Source organism: Urtica dioica, chromosome 1, assembly GCF_054948205.1.
Source record: "Urtica dioica subsp. dioica isolate 48M chromosome 1, U.dioica_male_clone48M_v1_H2, whole genome shotgun sequence".
Taxonomy (NCBI): Eukaryota; Viridiplantae; Streptophyta; class Magnoliopsida; order Rosales; family Urticaceae; genus Urtica; species Urtica dioica.
Genome location: NC_142756.1, coordinates 16,737,665 through 16,754,728, shown reverse-complemented (window position 1 = coordinate 16,754,728; position 17,064 = coordinate 16,737,665). Strand labels below are relative to the sequence as shown.

At 37.3% G+C, this 17,064-nt stretch overlaps 2 protein-coding genes across 5 annotated transcripts; one reads left to right on the top strand and one right to left on the bottom strand.

The window, feature by feature from the left end:
- The first annotated feature begins 8,418 nt into the window (after positions 1-8,418).
- On the top strand, positions 8,419-11,236 carry LOC149407558 (coiled-coil protein). The gene is made up of 5 exons (XM_089614400.1): positions 8,419-8,843; positions 9,748-9,872; positions 10,010-10,101; positions 10,648-10,734; positions 10,829-11,236. The coding sequence occupies exons 1-5, from the start codon at positions 8,503-8,505 to the stop codon at positions 10,934-10,936; spliced, it is 753 nt and encodes a 250-aa protein (XP_089470526.1). The 5' UTR covers positions 8,419-8,502; the 3' UTR covers positions 10,937-11,236.
- An 85-nt stretch (positions 11,237-11,321) lies between these two features.
- LOC149407557 (Lycopene beta/epsilon cyclase protein) lies at positions 11,322-15,632 on the bottom strand. 4 transcript variants are annotated; one of them, XM_089614383.1, is made up of 18 exons: positions 15,335-15,632; positions 15,135-15,255; positions 14,882-15,060; positions 14,688-14,795; positions 14,539-14,603; positions 14,337-14,442; positions 13,907-13,990; positions 13,687-13,833; positions 13,337-13,465; positions 13,160-13,227; positions 13,040-13,073; positions 12,883-12,967; positions 12,712-12,779; positions 12,502-12,618; positions 12,383-12,418; positions 12,182-12,268; positions 11,666-11,757; positions 11,322-11,560 (listed from the first exon to the last, which is right to left on the bottom strand). In XM_089614383.1, exons 1-18 carry the CDS (start codon positions 15,464-15,466, stop codon positions 11,464-11,466), a joined length of 1,755 nt encoding a protein of 584 aa, XP_089470509.1. In that variant the 5' UTR covers positions 15,467-15,632; the 3' UTR covers positions 11,322-11,463. The 4 variants fall into 4 exon arrangements, 3 of the variants coding, with proteins under 3 accessions (XP_089470509.1, XP_089470513.1, XP_089470519.1); XM_089614387.1 differs by having other exon boundaries at positions 14,688-14,786; XR_016296968.1 differs by lacking the exon at positions 11,322-11,560 and having other exon boundaries at positions 11,714-11,757; positions 12,383-12,411.
- Between the last annotated feature and the right edge of the window lie 1,432 nt (positions 15,633-17,064).

The window sequence follows — 17,064 nt, the reverse complement described above, 5'->3', positions numbered from 1 at the left end:
TCAGATAATCCCCAAACAATAAAACCAATAAATAGATCAAATCTAAGAATTATGTTATGAACTAAATGAATCCCCTAAATAAGACGCTACATAAAAAAAAAACAAAAAAAACAAAAAAAAAACCCTGAGAATGGCTAGTGACGGAGACGGGTTTGTTGACGGAGTGAGAGCCGAAATTAGGTCGGCAAATCAGATTCACCTAATAATTCATCTAAACATATAATAATTATATAATAAAATCTCCTAAATTTGTTCTAAAAAATTAATCCCCAAAGCGTGCTTAATCAGAAAAAACTAACTTGAGAATTGCGGAAAGAGGGAGAGATCGAAGACAACTGAGGAGAACAAGTTCACTCTACCCCCGCGGAGATGGGAACAAAGCTTCTCCAAGAACGTGGCATCGCGATTCCGGTTGTCGAGGCGGTCAGAGATGGCCGGAATAGGCTGTGGGAGGTGGTCGATGGTGTGGGAGTCTGAGCGTGACGGCAACGAAAGAGAAGAGCCGAAATCAGTTTCCTTGGAGTGGTGAAGAAATCGCGAGAAGAGCCAAATCAGTTTTCTTGAGTGAAAAAAAAAAACGCGGGTATGGTTCTATTTTTTAGCGGGGTATAGTTATTTATCAGAGTAGTGGGATTTTTTTTTTTAATTGTGTGGGCCGAAATTTTTGTGCCTACATTACAAAGGATGGGAATTTATAACCGGCAACTATTTATATTGTTGCTATTAATTTGCGCGCGTCACTTGCTAAATATGAGAATTCTTGTAGTATAGAAACTCTTATGTATTGCTCTTTTCATAACAAAATCTCTAAAATCTATCCATTTAGTATAGAAATAAATAAAAATTATAATGGCTATACCTAAACCTTTTAATTTAGCTCCAACATTGGTGAGCAAGTATGTGTATTTCATTAAAAGCTCTAATTAATTTTATTTGAAAGGATTTAAAAAAAAAAAAAAAAACTTAGGAGCTATGCAGGCAAGATTTAAGTCAAAGAAGTCACTACGTATGAGACAAGTAATCAATGATAGATGTTGAAAATCGGTATAATTAATTAGTTGTACACTTGAGAATTTATAATAGAATGAAATTAGAAATAAGAATACATTTACAAGTTGCAAATTAATATGGAAATTTTCAAAGTTGAAACTACCCCTATGATTAAAATAATAATGTTACGTACGTACCATACCATACGTATGCATTATTTTTCTTATCTATATGAGAAAGATAAAATCGTATCTTCCAAGTAATGAATACATATAACTGCTTGATGGACAAGAAAACTATACATATATAATTATCATTATTATTTATTAATGCTAAACTAAGCATTATTTAAAACTTTTGTTTTCGTCATGCATTTGACTTGGCTTGTTCCATTTTGTTCTTCAAGTAATTCATAGGTTATGCTTTTACAATTTAACACCAGTTATGTGCCTGGTAATCTTTTAGAAGCTTCAACAATACGTGATTTTTTTTTATTCCACGGAGCTTCTATCGGAATAAAAGTAAACACTCATGGATATAAGTAATGTTGGATCATCAGTGACATAATTTTTTTTTTTTTTGAAAATATCAGTGACATAATTTTAGTTATAAGTTTGACAAAAGAAATTATAATAGATGTTCAAATCAAAGCTTCAAGATGTTGTTCAAGCGAGTTCAAAATTCGATGCTTAAGTCTTTTTTCTCCAGCGCGAAAAAACTAAATATTTTGTATACTTCCGATTTTCATAGACAAATAAGATCAGATTTCTTGATGAATCCAACTTATTAAGATTTTGCGAGAGATTAGGAATTATATCATATAAAACCCACCTAGAATTTGCTTCGATCAATTCACTTTTCTGCTTGGTTAATTTACTCAACCATATTTTTATGCTCGTCTCTCTATTTTGGAGATCATCATCGACAACGAGCTCAAAAATAATTGCAACTTGTGTATCGTCATATTGAGTGTGTGAGAGTGTGTTTTGTTTTGCATTGACATGCTTGTTAATCTTCGAGAGAGGATTGAGTGAAACAAAGAATGAGTCTCTAATCTGAGGGGCGTAGGGCCTCCGTTCCTCCACGTGTTGGGACTCACCATGACTCCACATTAGTATCATATTGTCCGCTTCGGACTCAAGACCGCACGATTTTGTTTTTGGCTTTTTTTCCCAAAAGGTCTCATACTAATAGAGTTAGTGGAACTCTTATATCCAAGGCAATTTTTGCCTATTCTTCCTATGTGGGACCTGGGTTGCTACCACAACAATCCTCCTCTCAAACCAAGAACCACATACACGTGGTCTCCCCTCCAGGGAAATCATCTTGTACCGCCGTTTGGCACCAACAGGACACGCCGCCCCTGACCATCGACATTTTCAGGGAGACTTTCGACACAAGGCACTCCCATCGTGAGATCATCACTTTGAGGGCTTCTCCTACCACATCACACACGCAGCAGCACAAACTCATTCCTGAACTTTTGGCTCTGATACTAGTTGTTGGGATTTCAATGCTGAAACTCATCTCGCAATCAGAAAAAGAAATAAACAAATACGAAGAATAAGAAACAAGGATTTATAATGGTTCAATCTCAACGTGAGATCTACGTCCACTTTACCGCTACAAAATCCCTATAATCCAATCTGATAGTGTTTACGAAACTCGTCCTCTCTATCTCTCTCTCTGTACCCAATTTTCACTCTCACTTTTTCATCCGTATGAGAGTGACAACTACAACTTATTTATAGAGAAACAACTAGGGCAACTGACAGGCCTGAAATACCCTAAATACCCTTAACCTAATTCCTGACCAAAACGACATACGCACTGTCGTCTGGTCTCCAGCTTGACGTGGTCAGCTCGACGATCGATCCTAACTCGATAATCGACCTCAGTCTTCAGCATTCCACTCATGAGCTCGGCGCTGGTCTTCAGCTCGTCAACTCAACTACTGATTAGGCTCCACATACCAACAATATCCTACTTGTAGACTAATCACATCACGTCTCCATATGCAGCGACGACTTAACTCATCAAGTGAGGAGTCCAACTTAGTTCGAGCACAATCTCAGTTTTTTATATGGCAGTGACTTTGTAAACATGTCCGCTGGATTATGAATTCCTATGATCTTCTCAAGCACCAGTACTCCATCATCCAATTATGATATGATGAAGTGGTATCACAGTTGTATATGCTTCGTTCGAGCATGATACACCGGGTTTTTGCCAACTGAATGGCAATCTTGCTGTCATTGTACAACACACTTCTGTCATAGTCTTGATCCAGCTCGCGCAGAAACATATGCAGCCATATCATCTCCTTCGTAGCCTCGGTGATGGCCACGTACTCTGCCTCACAGCTCGACAAAAGCAACAATCTTGTGTAACCTCGACACCCATCAGAAAATCGTCCCTCCAAACGTGTAGATGTATTCAGACGTACCTTTCATGTTGTCGACGTCGTATCCATTGTTAGCATCGACGTATCCTTGGAGTCCTAGCTCGGACTTCCTGAATATTAACGCCGAGCTTGAGCTACCTCTCAGAGATCAGAGGATCCACTTTCACATCCACCCAGTGCTCTCTCCTCGGGTTACTCATAAATTTTCTCACAACTCTCATTGCAAGAGCAATGTCCGGCCTCGTACACCCATTGTGTACATCAAGCTTCCGACGGCCGAAGCATAGGAGATCTTATCCATATACGCCAGCTCGTCCTCCGTCACTAGCGACTGCTCCTTGGACAATTTAAGTGGCTGACCATCGACGTGTTGACCGACCTCGCCTCCTCCATATTGAAGAGCGCTGGATTACCTTCTTCATTTACTCCTCATGCGAGAGCTCAAGGTCCTCTCTGGTCCCTTCGATCCTCATCCCGAGAATCTGCTTCGCGGCTCCCAAATCCTTCATCGTAAACTCTACAGACAGTCTCTTCTTCAGCTTGTCGATCTCGTGTAGGTTAGCACCTACAATCGGCATATAATCAATGTAGAGAAGAAGAAACACATAGAAGTCTTCAAGTCTCTTGAAGCAGCAGCAATGGTCGGCCTTACATCTGCCAAACTTCTCGTACCACAGCCTTGGGGCTGGCTTTAGCCCGTAGAGACTCTTTTGGAGCTTGAACATGAGCTCAACTTTACCCTTCTCTTCAAAGATTTTGGGCTACCTCATGTAGATCTCTTTGTCGAGATCACATGAAAAAATGTTGTCTTCACATCCATCTACTGGAGATGCAGATTCTCCTTGGCTACCAGCTCGAGTACGGTTCTGATCGTTACAAGCTTGATGACGGGAGATAAGATTTCCGTGAAATCAATTCCCTCCTTCTGCTGGAACCATTTTCAAAACCAGACTTTCATTGAACCGTTGGCTTCTGTTGCTCTCCTCCTTTATCTGGTACACCCACTTGTTGTGCAGTGCTTTCTTCGATCACCGAAATCCACTGATTCACCTCGAGTTCGATGTCTTCATCAGCTTCTTCTACTTCAATCTTGTGACTGTCATCAACTCGCGCTGATCTCTCCTCGGTCGTCAAAGTGTCTTCTTCCAGCTCATTCGTCGAGAAGTCTCTCAAGTCGATCGTTGAGCTTTCTCGCCGAGCTCCCCTTTCAGCTCGTCATTGTAATATCGTCTGCTCGTTGAATACAATGTTACTACTCTAAACAATCTTGGGTAATCTAGCAACGTAGCCAATTTCAAACATAGTTTTAAGGATGTAGCCAACGTTTGGTGAATTTTGTAATCTAGCCATTTACATAAATAAACGGTTAGAAAATATCGAAAATACCCTTATGTAACATAAAACATAGAAACCAAATACTAGCCAACGTTTCAGCCAGCCAAAGTTTATCGTGCGTAAAATAAACAGAAATTAACTGAAATTAATCCAAGAAAACTTGATATACTGAAATTTACAGCTATGAATTACCTAATATACCATTGTGATCAAATTTAATTGAAGAAAATAGTAGTCAACGTTTGAGGGAATTCTAATCTACACGTGATTGAAATTTGGTTAATTTGAATACATAAAAGGATATTCGTTAATGTAATAAGAAATGAAAGAAATATTAATTGATTGTAGAAGTCAACTAAATAAATGCGTATTGCAAATTTGATTGGCTTGTGAATAACACCGTATTAAATGCATATTAAAGGAAAGGAAAGAAAAATCAATTGATAACACCATCGACAACTTCAAACTGGTGGGCATTGATCGGCCGTACCTGCACATATGTAAATTTACCATAACTAACAGAAATTAACAAAGCAGCAGAGATTAACAAAAAAGTAGAAAGAAATAACGTTCAATAACAAACTTTGCCAAATATAGAATGTTTTTAAAAATTCTAAATATATACGCGTCTATTAACTTCGAAAATTTTGGTTGATCAAACGTGGGCCAAGTTTTGTAAGCAAATTCTAGTAGAGGATATTATAATAATTAACATCTTACATAATTAAGACACGTCATCATTTTTTGCTAGAGTGAAAATTTGGACAAAACGTCGGCTAGATTACAATTTCAATGTTTCAGGTGGCTTAGTTCGACTAATTTTTCAAATCTTCCTCGCATCGACAACCCATAAACAGCCAACTCTTAGATAAGAAAAGTTTACCTGCTTACTCCAAACAGAGTCATCAATATGAACGTACGATAAAAAACCAACTCTTAGATAAGAAAAGTTTGCCTGCTTCTCATTCCATGCCTCTTCTGGAATTCTGAAACTCAAGGGAACGCTTGGTCCTCAGTTTATCTAGAAGGGTGCCATGTTGATCGCACGTGCCCAAAACGTCTCGGGCAACCCATAGTGAATCCGCATACTCCGAAGTCGCTCATTAAACGTTCGGTTCATTATCTCTGCTACTCCGTTCTGTTTAGGGGTCCCCGGGATCGTCCTCATCATTTTGATCTCGTTTGCAGCACAGTACTACTTGAATTCAGAGTCGACGTACTATCCTCCGTTGTCTGACTTCAAGCACTTCACCTTCGAGCTCGTCTTCAGCTCTACCATCGCCTTCCACTTCTTGAAGGTAGCGAACGCATCAGATTTATTCTTCAGGAAATAAACCCATACCTTCCATGTGGAGTCGCCGATGAACGTCACGTAGTAGCAAGATCCCCGAGTGAAGGGACATGAGTTGGTCCCCATACATCGGTATGTACCAGCTCGAGCTTCTCCGCCTTCAACTCTCTGCTCGCATTCGTGAAGCTAACTCGTTTTTGCTTCCCGAGAATGCAGTTCTCGCATGTGTGATGTTTCACCATCTTCAACTTCGGGATCATGTCGTCTTTCACTAGTATCTTCATCCCCTTCTCGCTCATTTGCTTACTTTTCCGATTTAGGACTTGGGTTGCTACTCCAACAATCCCCCCATCAAACCAAGAATCACACCTCTTCTCAAACCAAAAACCACATACACGTGGCCTCCCCTCCAGCGAAATCATCTTGTACCGTTGTTTGTCGGCAACAGGACACGCTGCCTGACTATCGTCATTGTCATAAAGACTTTCGACACAAGGCACTCTCATCGCGAAGTCATTACATTGAGGGCTTCTCATTCCACATCGAAAACACAGCTCAAACTCCCAGTGCTCCTAAACCTTTGGCTCTGACACCATTTGTAGGGCCTCCGTTCCACAACCGTGTTGTGTTACCACCTCATCATGACTCCACATCAGTATAATGTTGTCCGTTTTGGGTCCAAGCCCTCACGGTTTTATTTTTGGGTTCCTTCCCAAAAGACCTCATACTAATGGAGTTGGTGGGACTCTTATATCCAAGATAATTTTTGCCTACTCTTCCGATGTGGGACTTGGGTTGCTACCGAACAAGAGGAGCTCGAATTTACATCCATAGGAGAAGTCAAAAACGAAGGTGTTTGTGAGTGAGTCATCAAACTCAATATTCATGTTCGTTTGACAATTCATATAGTGGATTGTTTTTTTTTTCACCCGGATGTATCAGTCCCCATGAGTATGTGCTTTATCACCGAACATGGTTACCAATTTTGTTTGTCCTTTACTGCTTTTAGTTTATTGTTTGATTGATTGTTGATTTAATTAATCCTGCTAAAATCAATTAGTTGTTCAACAAGTAGTTTCAACAACATAGTTGATTAACCATCTAACATCACGTTAAGTAATTTCAAGTATAATATAATACAAATTTAAGTTGAAATTAATCTAACACTAAGTATAAACAGTGTTCGTATATTTTTTTTCTTCCTACTTTTGACATAAGAAACAAAGAGAAGCATTTAAGAACTTATGTGGCTCATTCAAAATACTCATAGTTATTAATGAATATTTTTAAAACAACCGCGATCCGAAAAGCTATAATATGAAGATGATTCTTCAACCTGCAAATATGGACAATAATTTATTATATATTTCTCATACCATGATATTTAGCGTGTTAATTACCATGGCGTATAAGAGATTTAAGAAGTCCGAGAGTTTTGGGAGCGGGGACATTTGTATCACCAGACAATCTCTTGGACATGGACTCGCTCGTGAGAAGTACGCTGTGGTGGAGGTCGCCTCCGCGAACTCGCACGTTTATGTTGGGTCGATGGAACTTTTCGTTGAATTTTTAGCTGTCATGGCCTATGAGATCTATGGTTTTGAGTATGAACATTGAAGTTATAGTTATTGGGATGTATTGAAAATCACACACGCTTTTATCTTTTGAAGTAAAAGTGGTTCAAATGGTTGAATGGTTTGTGAAGCTATTGTTAACATGATTTTTTTTAGAGATGATCTATCTGAAGTCGTGATGATCGTATATATAATATATAAAATTCCTATTTATCATCACAATCAACAATCTAAATATGAAATTTGAGATTCTCCAGTTACCGGTGAGGGCATCAGAAATGACGTCTTCTTCGTCGACCACCTCGCGAGGGCTCTTCGGTGGCGATGAAAGACATCAGAACGGCGAACGACGTGACTGAATCAGTATGATCTTATCAGTCTCACTTTCTTCGTGATTTAGAGAATGATAATCGCGACGTGGAAGCGAGGGAGCGATTCTCCAATCACCAAAGTTCATCGTTTCTTCACTCATTATAGTCAAAATTTTAAATTTTTAATAAAATAACTAAAATTACATTGTCAACAAAAATATTGACACTGTCATTAATTATTTTGACTATTTATACAAGTAAAGACTTTACATATTTGGATTGTTTCATTAATTTTAATCAAATTTAAATATTTTACAATCCATCTTTTAATTTAAAGTAGCTATTTACCTATACAACCCTACAAATCACAAAATAGGTTACCTATGCTATTTGCCCTATTCAAATTAATATATTTTTAACGGCGTTTCATACTTCAGTTACCATGGTGACTAATTGCGGTAACAATCCGATCGCGCTTATAAAAACGTCCACGTAGCCGTAGGAATCGCAGGTAATCAATTAAATCAACAATAACCATTCCATTCCCAAATCCCAATTACCCTTTCGCATTCCAATCATCGGAAAATTAAAACGAAAATGAGCTTTCTGGCGGGAAGGTTAGCCGGGAAGGAAGCAGCCTACTTTTTCGAGGAATCCAAAAAGGCGGTCACGCGATTGGCCGTCTCCGCCCAGACGAAGCCCCAATCGCCGCCGTCTCCTCCGCCGGGACCGGACGTGCTTCCCGAGATTCTGCGTCACTCCCTTCCCTCGAAGCTCTTCCGCGACCACTCACAGTCTCCGCCGCCGAATAATTCGAGTTACTCCCCTTCCAAATGGTCTCTCCGATCGGAGGACAATGGCTTCTCCGTCAATTCTCAGGCGATGAATCCGCTCTCCGGTTACGTCTCTCTCCCACAGGTCACTTTTGGCCCCAAAAGGTCTCTCTCGCTCTCTCTCTCTCTTGATCGATCGATTAAATTTCTTCCGTAGTTTCGTAGCCGTGGCGGATTTGAACTAAAGATTGAAATTTAGAATCATATCTGTTTATTAGAGATAATTGTAATGTGATATGTCATTAGAGCTCTTAATCGACCTAAACAGAAACGATTTGTTAAAGCAAAGAACAAAATAACACACATACGGATTTATACTGGTTGAAGCTCTCTTCAGCTTCATCAATATAGATTTCACTATATTAATGGGAATGTAGAGTTTGAGTACAATCATCTCTACAAAGATTTAAAGAAACTAGGCCGAACAAGAACATGCGTCAAATTTTCCAAACTACCCCCGAAAGAACACGGCACTTCCACTCCGGAATAAATAAAGATTTAGGTAAATAGCCAAGGTTTGTCTAAAATTAGTGAAATAGCCATGTCCGGTTTCAAAAACTTTTTGGTTCTTAGTATTAATTTTTTTGAATGTGTCAAAAAATTTAATCTTGCTTATAGCAACGTAATTTTGGCTACTTCGCTGAAAATTTGAAACTTTGGCTATTTTACTAATCAATTAGTTTCAAATGGCTATTTTGTATGATTCGTAATCCTGAAATTCGCCAAAGATTCCAAAAAAAAAAAAAAAGAAAGAAAACAGACTGGAACAGTTCTGGTAATGTTTGGAACGTCCATTCTGCTCCGATTGCCCAGGTTTAGTCTCTACGGTGAGATTTCTCAAAACATTCCTTACTAAATCCCCAAGCTAGGTTGACTTGCTTGAAGTCTATGCATAGCGTGGGCAATAAATTAGGCTCCAAAGCTCAACGGCCGGGACTTAGATGAATTATCTCCTCCGGCGAGTATATCGGCCGGGAAAAGTAAACTAGAATGAAATGTTGTGTGACAGGTGGCAGCTTCCGGGAGAAGAGGGGTCGGTGATGGCATCAACGGCCAATGATTTGCGGCGACAGAGAGACCCGCTGGTTGCTGATCCCGAGAAGCTCAAGGCTATGGCTCAAGGCTTTACCCAAAGTAATTAACCCCATGAACCTTTATATGTATATATACATATATATATATATATATGATATACACGGCTTGTTTTCAACACTCGGGTTCATTTTCGGCCAACTTATAACATTTTTTTTTCCATTTCTCGACAAATATAGTTGGAAAGGCTTTCGCTGCTGCAACAGCGCTAGTTTTTGGCGGGGGCGCTTTGATATTAGGAATGGCAGCTTCGAAGCTGGACTTGGAAACTGTGAGTCAATATATCTTCTAATATAAAATGTCTATCCATTTATCAATAAACTGATCAAGTACGATTACCTTATTGTCAAATAAGTTGAATTTGAATTATGCGTACTCTGTGAATACATAGCTCGGCTAACAAAATTTCTTCGCATTTTAAAATAATCGCGATAATTATAAATTCGAAGTGGAAAGAATAATGCTTTGAGAAGAACTATAAGAAGTACGGAATTGTGAATTCAAATTATGCATCCTAGTTTCTGAAATGATAAAAAAAAATGAAAACCAAACTTTCTCTCGAATAGTGCTTAAATTAAAGGCTTACAAAAAGCAGGTGGGAGAATATTGTAAGAAAGATTGGTCGCACATACTTTTCTTTTTTTTCTTCTACGTTCTTTTTATTTGTGCAAGTATAGATCTTACTATGATTAAAGTTGCTAGTTTCAATAAATTTTCTTTGGCGAATTTTGTTTACTAGTTCAAATGTCTTTGGTCAACTAAATTCTTGCACGCCATATTTATTTATTATTTACCAATAACGCGTTAATATTAACAGGGAAGCGATATACGAGCAAAAGTGAGAGACATTGTTGAGCCAAGACGTGAGATGGTTAGGAAGCAGCTCAGTCCTATAAAAGACTATGTAAGAATAGCTTTACAATTAAATTTTTGAATGAGACTGATATAATGCTACTTTTCTTTTTTTCTCTATTGACTAATTTTTTTTTTTTCTACAGGCTGAAAATATGTCAAAGAAATGGCATTTTGAGAAAAACGAAGACGTTAAAGAAAAGCGTATCGTAAAGGAACTTTCTAAAATGTGGACTGCAAAGTCGTCCAGTTAATATTTGCTCATCATCTTCTTGCGTGTAAAAACTAAAAGCTCTGTGATGAAGGTAATCGATCGTCTTATAATGCTTTAACATTTTGGTTCATGAAAAAAATAAAGTTCAGAGATTAATTTCTTTAGGATGTCTCTAAAATACTAGTGATATGTATTGTTATGTGATAGGTTACTGTATATATATAGTCTCAAAGTCTCTTGTTTTGTTTGTGAGATGATCCAACAATAGTACGTTATGATTGGCTGGTGATTTGCTATGATTATTTGGTGATTTGTTTCGTAAATAATTTCTTTTACTGTTTGAGTTTTAGTGATTATTTAGAGGATTTAACCTTGTTGCTGGCACTTTAAACAGAGTCTTCAATATGATGATTACCAATGCATAATTGACTGAAGAAAATAAATATATTATAAAAATGAACACTTTTGAGAAATACACCTTGATGGACCTCTTATTTTCAACAAGATTTGAAAGTGATCAAAGAATAAATTTGTCATCAATTATCTCTGTCTTGAACTTTTCTCTGTTCATAGCTCATAGTCAAAACCAGCTCCGTATTTCCAAGCTTCGAGTCGTCGCTTCCACTGATATCTCGACTCCGGTGTAAGTTTACTTAACGACGGCCTTGACAGTTACGATAAAAATATGAGATTCATTAAGCTTGTTTTAGCCAGGACTTATGAAAGCTCAGCAAAAATTACTACTTATAATAATAATATTAATAATTACCTTATTAGAGGCTCTGCGAAAGTCGACAAAATTGTGTAGAAACCGAGCATGGAAAAATGTCCAAACCAGTCCAGAAGTACCGGCAAACCAACCTGAAAGCTCAAAACCAAGAATGTAACTGAACCAACCACGTACTTTCTTTAATTTTTGGTTCTAAACAGTGAAAATCCAATAGTTTTCATATTTAGTCTTTAATTTTTGAAAATATTATATTAAACTTCCATTCGAAATTCTCTAATTAGCAGAACATCAAAAAATTTAAGCTTTTAGCAAAATAGCCAAAGTTTTCATGTGTAGTCAATAGCCAAAGCTTGACACTATTAATGAATTTTTTGACATACTGTATACAGTGCAACTTACAGAGGTAAGAATTCAAAAAAAAAAAAAAAAAACTATTGAGTGTCAAAATTTTTATTGACACCTGATATTTGCGCAAATTTGGGCTCTTTCACTAATTTGAGACAAACGTTAACTATTTAACTACAAGATCCTTCAATCTAGTCCTGAAATATTTACCTGTGCAAATATTGAAGGAAGAATTTGAGGTTTGGTTATCATGACAAGGCCTAGAGTCTTTGTGAGAGGCCCAAACTGAATAACATCCTGCCATATTACCCAACATTCAAGCTTAAATTAAACTAATCCATTTTGGCATATTCCATTGATCGGGAATAGAGAATGTACAGTAAATAGATATTACTAGAGAGAATAGTAAACCTGAAGGAATGGTCTCAGCACTGGATCACCTAGCCTCTGATGAAATAAGAAGAGTCAAAGATCAAGAAGAACAAAATACAAATTTCAATACTAAATAAATAAAATAAAATTTGGCTTACTTGCATACACTGAAAATTGGTGTTAAGAAGGTCGGTAATAAAATCCGGTGGAATATTATTAGGCTGTTGTTTTGCCGACATTGCTCTTTGGAACAGCCACGAGGTGCTTAAGTTTGGCTGCAACAATCAGAACTTCAACCTCAATTAGATATTGCAAAATATATGGTTTAAATACTGATTAAGATCAAGTGATAACAGAAATTGATCTACCATGTATGGGTTTAGCAGGGACAAGTTGTAAGAGTCGAGAAAGTCGCCGCTAATTGCCTCGTATATCCCTTTAAATTTGAGGAAAAATAAGGCTCAAGTTTCTTTCTTCTTTTTTTCCTCGAAAATTATTTGATCTTGAATTAGATTTGGCAGATATAATTAATTATATACCACTTGACAGTCTGTCGAGGTGCCTTGTCAAGCTCCCAAAACCGCCGAACGAGACAGGTGACTGGATACCGCTAGCATCGCCAAACTGCAAAGAATATCCGATGATGATTATGTTATTATTTTTGTTAAACGAAAGAAAAAAAAAATCGAAAATCACCTGTAAAACACGGTTAAAAGCTGCCGGCAGAGGGCTGCAGAGCGAACATTCCTCATCAAGAAACCGAAACCATGTCGAAGATATTATATATACATAAATATATTGACAGTGGCGTGTTACCTGTCTCGATATGTAGGGAAAATTCCGTACACAATTCGACGAATCTCGAGACTGTCGAGAGAGACTCCCTAAAATAAATAAAAACCGATGAGTTTTGATGATCACAATTTTTATGAAATGAGTGTACGAGTCTGTGAAGATATACATATATCTACACACACGCAAAAAAAATCTGACCTGATAATCTGGCATTAGTTCCCAGAAATCTTCTAGCAATTCTTCCAAAGCCGGCGAGCCGGGTTGTGGATCAACGTAAGTGAACATATAAGTGGTGCGATCCATAGGACCTGAACCAGCCGGAAAGGCCTTCATATAAACAGAATAAATTAACTTTCATTTTTTTAAATATATATAAGAAAATCCTGCAGATACAGTTTTTCAGTGCTCATTCCAAGAATACCGACGTTCAAAAACTTTCAAAAAAACCAACCGTGTAAACAAATTTATGTAGTGGGATTTAAAAGAATTTGGTCGGTATTTGTAGAACAAGTTTTGAAAAGTCCACATGGCAACATTCTTTATATTACCTCCCAAAAGCATTGGATTTGAGAGTTCCCGATCTTTCTCACGGATGAACTACTATATATGACATCGCTTGTGGAATTAGCAGTGAAACCGGAAGCGCAACACCCAACAACTACGCAAGCACCGTCCGGTTTTCTTCCACCTCTGATCTGCAAATTACTTAAAAAACAGGCTTCTCATTTGTTTGTATAGTGCAAGAAATGATTAAGAAATATTGTTTACCTGTTTTACGATAGGCGAAAAGTTTCCCATCGCGTCGATGATGAGGCGAGACGACAGAGCATTTCCATCAGAAAGTAGCGTTACCTACTTTCGAGAAGTTTATTAACCACCCGTTTATTTTTCTGATTATTTGTCATATGAGTTCTTGATATTCATTGTTACATATGCTTCATTCTGTAACATAAAAAGAAATTACAGAGAGGAAAAAAAAGATAACCTGCAAATATGTTTTCGTTGAGAATAGTATAATCCTTAGAATATCCCATTTTCTGATTCAATCAAAGGAATCTTGCTCTTGCTTAACTAGGCTGATCTTAAGAAGTTATATATTTCTCTTCTAACTTAACATTTAAGTGATTATATTGATTGTGTTCCTAGATTGAGCACTCAATTCAGGTAAAGCATTCCAAGCAAGTGTTTGGATACTCACAACCGCATCGTCATAGACTCGAATGGTGGAGAAACTGCATTCCTCGAAGATGACTCCGCCGAGAGAAACGAAACGGCTTTTCACAATCTCTATCAGAATTGCTGGTCTGTAACACCAACCACATATGATAATAAGAACCTGAATTAAAAACATGATTTTGGGCTACACAACTAGAAGGAATAGATAAACAAACAATACTCACGAGATGCCGAGATTGAGGATGTCTCGAACCCATATCTCACCTTTTCCTTCGAATCCACATCTGTTCTGTGGCATACACACAAAAGTCAACCAAAAATTAAAGTGAAATGTCTATTTAGTCAGCAAAACGAAGTCGAATATATAGCTTACGGGGTTAAATTCCGCCGCAGTGACTTGATCGATCTCATCTTCGGTCAAAATTCCGAGCTTCACGATCTCCATGAGCTCTTTCTTCGAAATGTTCCATTCCTGCTCTCTCTGATCATTCATTCATTCGTGGATTAGCCTAAACTCAAATGTTCATAAACCAGAGCCCTCAAAAATCTTTTTCCTTTAAAATTTACCCCTTTAAGAGCGTTTCTTTCCACAACGGCGACTCTGAGGCCTTTGGAACACAGAGCCGTGGCGACGAAGATTCCGAGAGTTCCGCCGCAGACGATCACATCGAAGTTATCTACAACCTTCTCCGCCACGTCAGAGCTCCCAGGCACAGTAGAAACCACTCTCTGTGGCTCTTCCACAACTACAATAAATCATGAATAATATTTTGAAATTCTAAGTGAAAAAAAATAATCGCAATCAATTATCAAAAGAAACCTGATTTGGAGTTGCAAATAGTTGACCAGAGTTTGTCAAGCCTCTTCAAGGCGGCGTATGAGTAAGACCCACCGGCGCCACCAACTTCACCGGAATTTACTGAAATGCCCTCCATGATTTTCTTCCGAAATAATAATATAAACACAATTATTACATAGACATCAGTTGAAAAATAATCCCATGTGAGATGAATGTAGTACCTGGGTTTTAGATGGAAACGCCTGAACTTTAAAGCTGGGTCGTCTTCTAGAAGTTATCTCTCTTGTTTCATAAGAAAGTGGACTTGTATAAATATGACCGTTAATTGGCTGGAGAAGATGAACCAACGCCATAGCTTTGATCAAAGTTGAAACCGGTTTTCTCTTTGGTGAATTACTTGGCTTTAAGTTATACGGTTAGGAGACGTTAAAGAGTCTCAAAATCCATGCGTTCCACAATTTGACACGTATTAATTATAGAGGAGATGGACTATTGTAGTAACGATGCCAATTGTTTATATCCAACGGTCCAAAACAAACGACTTCAAGGACTCAGGAAAACATGATAGTGTAAATTGTGAAGGCCTATTTTTTCGAGAAGTAGGATTTGTATTTGAATGATTTGTAAAGTTGAAGCTGTAGACTCTTATCGATTGAGAAATTTTCTCCAACTAAAGGAGTTAATAATTGTTCATGAAAAGAGTCCCAACTAAATGGATTAATTGTTCATGAGAGTAAGGTTTTGTTAGGTATGATGGATTATAGGAGAGATGAACAATAATAATGAGATTATAGGAGATGGATTTGTTATATCCATTGTTTTGTAAAAAATAATAGAAATGAAAAAAAAAGGAGAGATGGATTTATATATTTAGTGGGATCCATCAATCAACTATATATTTATTCCAAAGATTTAAATGTTGTTTTTTATGCCGTTTCGAGCCTCTTGATTTATGAAAAATCGATACACCGACGAAAATCGAGCGGAAAAAAAGTGGAAAATGGTAAATAAAATGACGTTTTCGATGGAAAACCGACGTGCTGATGAAAAACCGAACGAAAATAATATTATATATATATGTACGTATTTTTAAATTTTTAAGCTTGAGATTTATAATATCAATTATATTTTTATAATCTTCAGTACATAATTTATTTTACACCAATATAATATCAAATCCCCCAATTCGTTAATTTATTTAAACCCAATACATATATTTATACAAATTTCACACACACACACACACACATATATATATATATATATATATATATATATATATATATATATATATTTTACCTTATCAATATTTTATATACTTGTATCAATTTTTTATCCTTGCGATTGTTGAAGAATTTTTTATAGACTCTACAAAGGAACGTATTCAATATAATTTGAATTGACAACACATTAACGTATATGTGTGTACAATGACATAATAGTAAGATTAAACTAGGAGGAGAGACCTTACAAGTCAAGCATTGATCGACACGTGGCAGTGGTCTACGATGACATGACAATTTTTCTAGACCGGCAAGCATAAAGAAGCTGATATGTGGGCCCACAATACCTCTCTTTCCCTCTCTCTCCAATCGTCTTCTTCAAAGAAAAAAATACAGTCCGGTGAACTAGAGAAAAAATTGCCGAAGAGCAGCCGAATCCACAGCTCCCAAAACGACAATCGACGAAAGACGTGCCATTTCGACAAAAATCGACAACATCAAACGACAAAACGAAAAATACACGAATCGTCGGCCGCTAAGCCGCCGATAGCGACTTCGTCGGCGATTTTCGTCGATTTTCTCTCGCATTTTAAATCTTGAATTTCATTCACATTTGAATGAATTGTCCAAAATGACAAAGCAACTTTTATCCAAATTATAATAATATCCTCTTAGTTGTTAGCAATTTCGTACCGTTGTTGACCAATATATGACATATAAATAGTTAG

Bases quoted from the DNA above. Each gene is read 5' to 3' on its own strand.
- LOC149407558 (XM_089614400.1), top strand. From the start codon at position 8,503: ATGAGCTTTCTGGCGGGAAGGTTAGCCGGGAAGGAAGCAGCCTACTTT. The intron at 9,873-10,009 runs GTAATTAACCCC...CGACAAATATAG, and splicing joins GGCTCAAGGCTTTACCCAAA to TTGGAAAGGCTTTCGCTGCT. The intron at 10,735-10,828 runs GTAAGAATAGCT...TTTTTTCTACAG, and splicing joins TCAGTCCTATAAAAGACTAT to GCTGAAAATATGTCAAAGAA.
- LOC149407557 (XM_089614383.1), bottom strand. From the start codon at position 15,466: ATGGCGTTGGTTCATCTTCTCCAGCCAATTAACGGTCATATTTATACA. The intron at 14,604-14,687 runs GTAAGCTATATA...TGTATGCCACAG, and splicing joins CTGCGGCGGAATTTAACCCC to AACAGATGTGGATTCGAAGG. The intron at 13,228-13,336 runs GTCAGATTTTTT...TATTTATTTTAG, and splicing joins AACTAATGCCAGATTATCAG to GGAGTCTCTCTCGACAGTCT.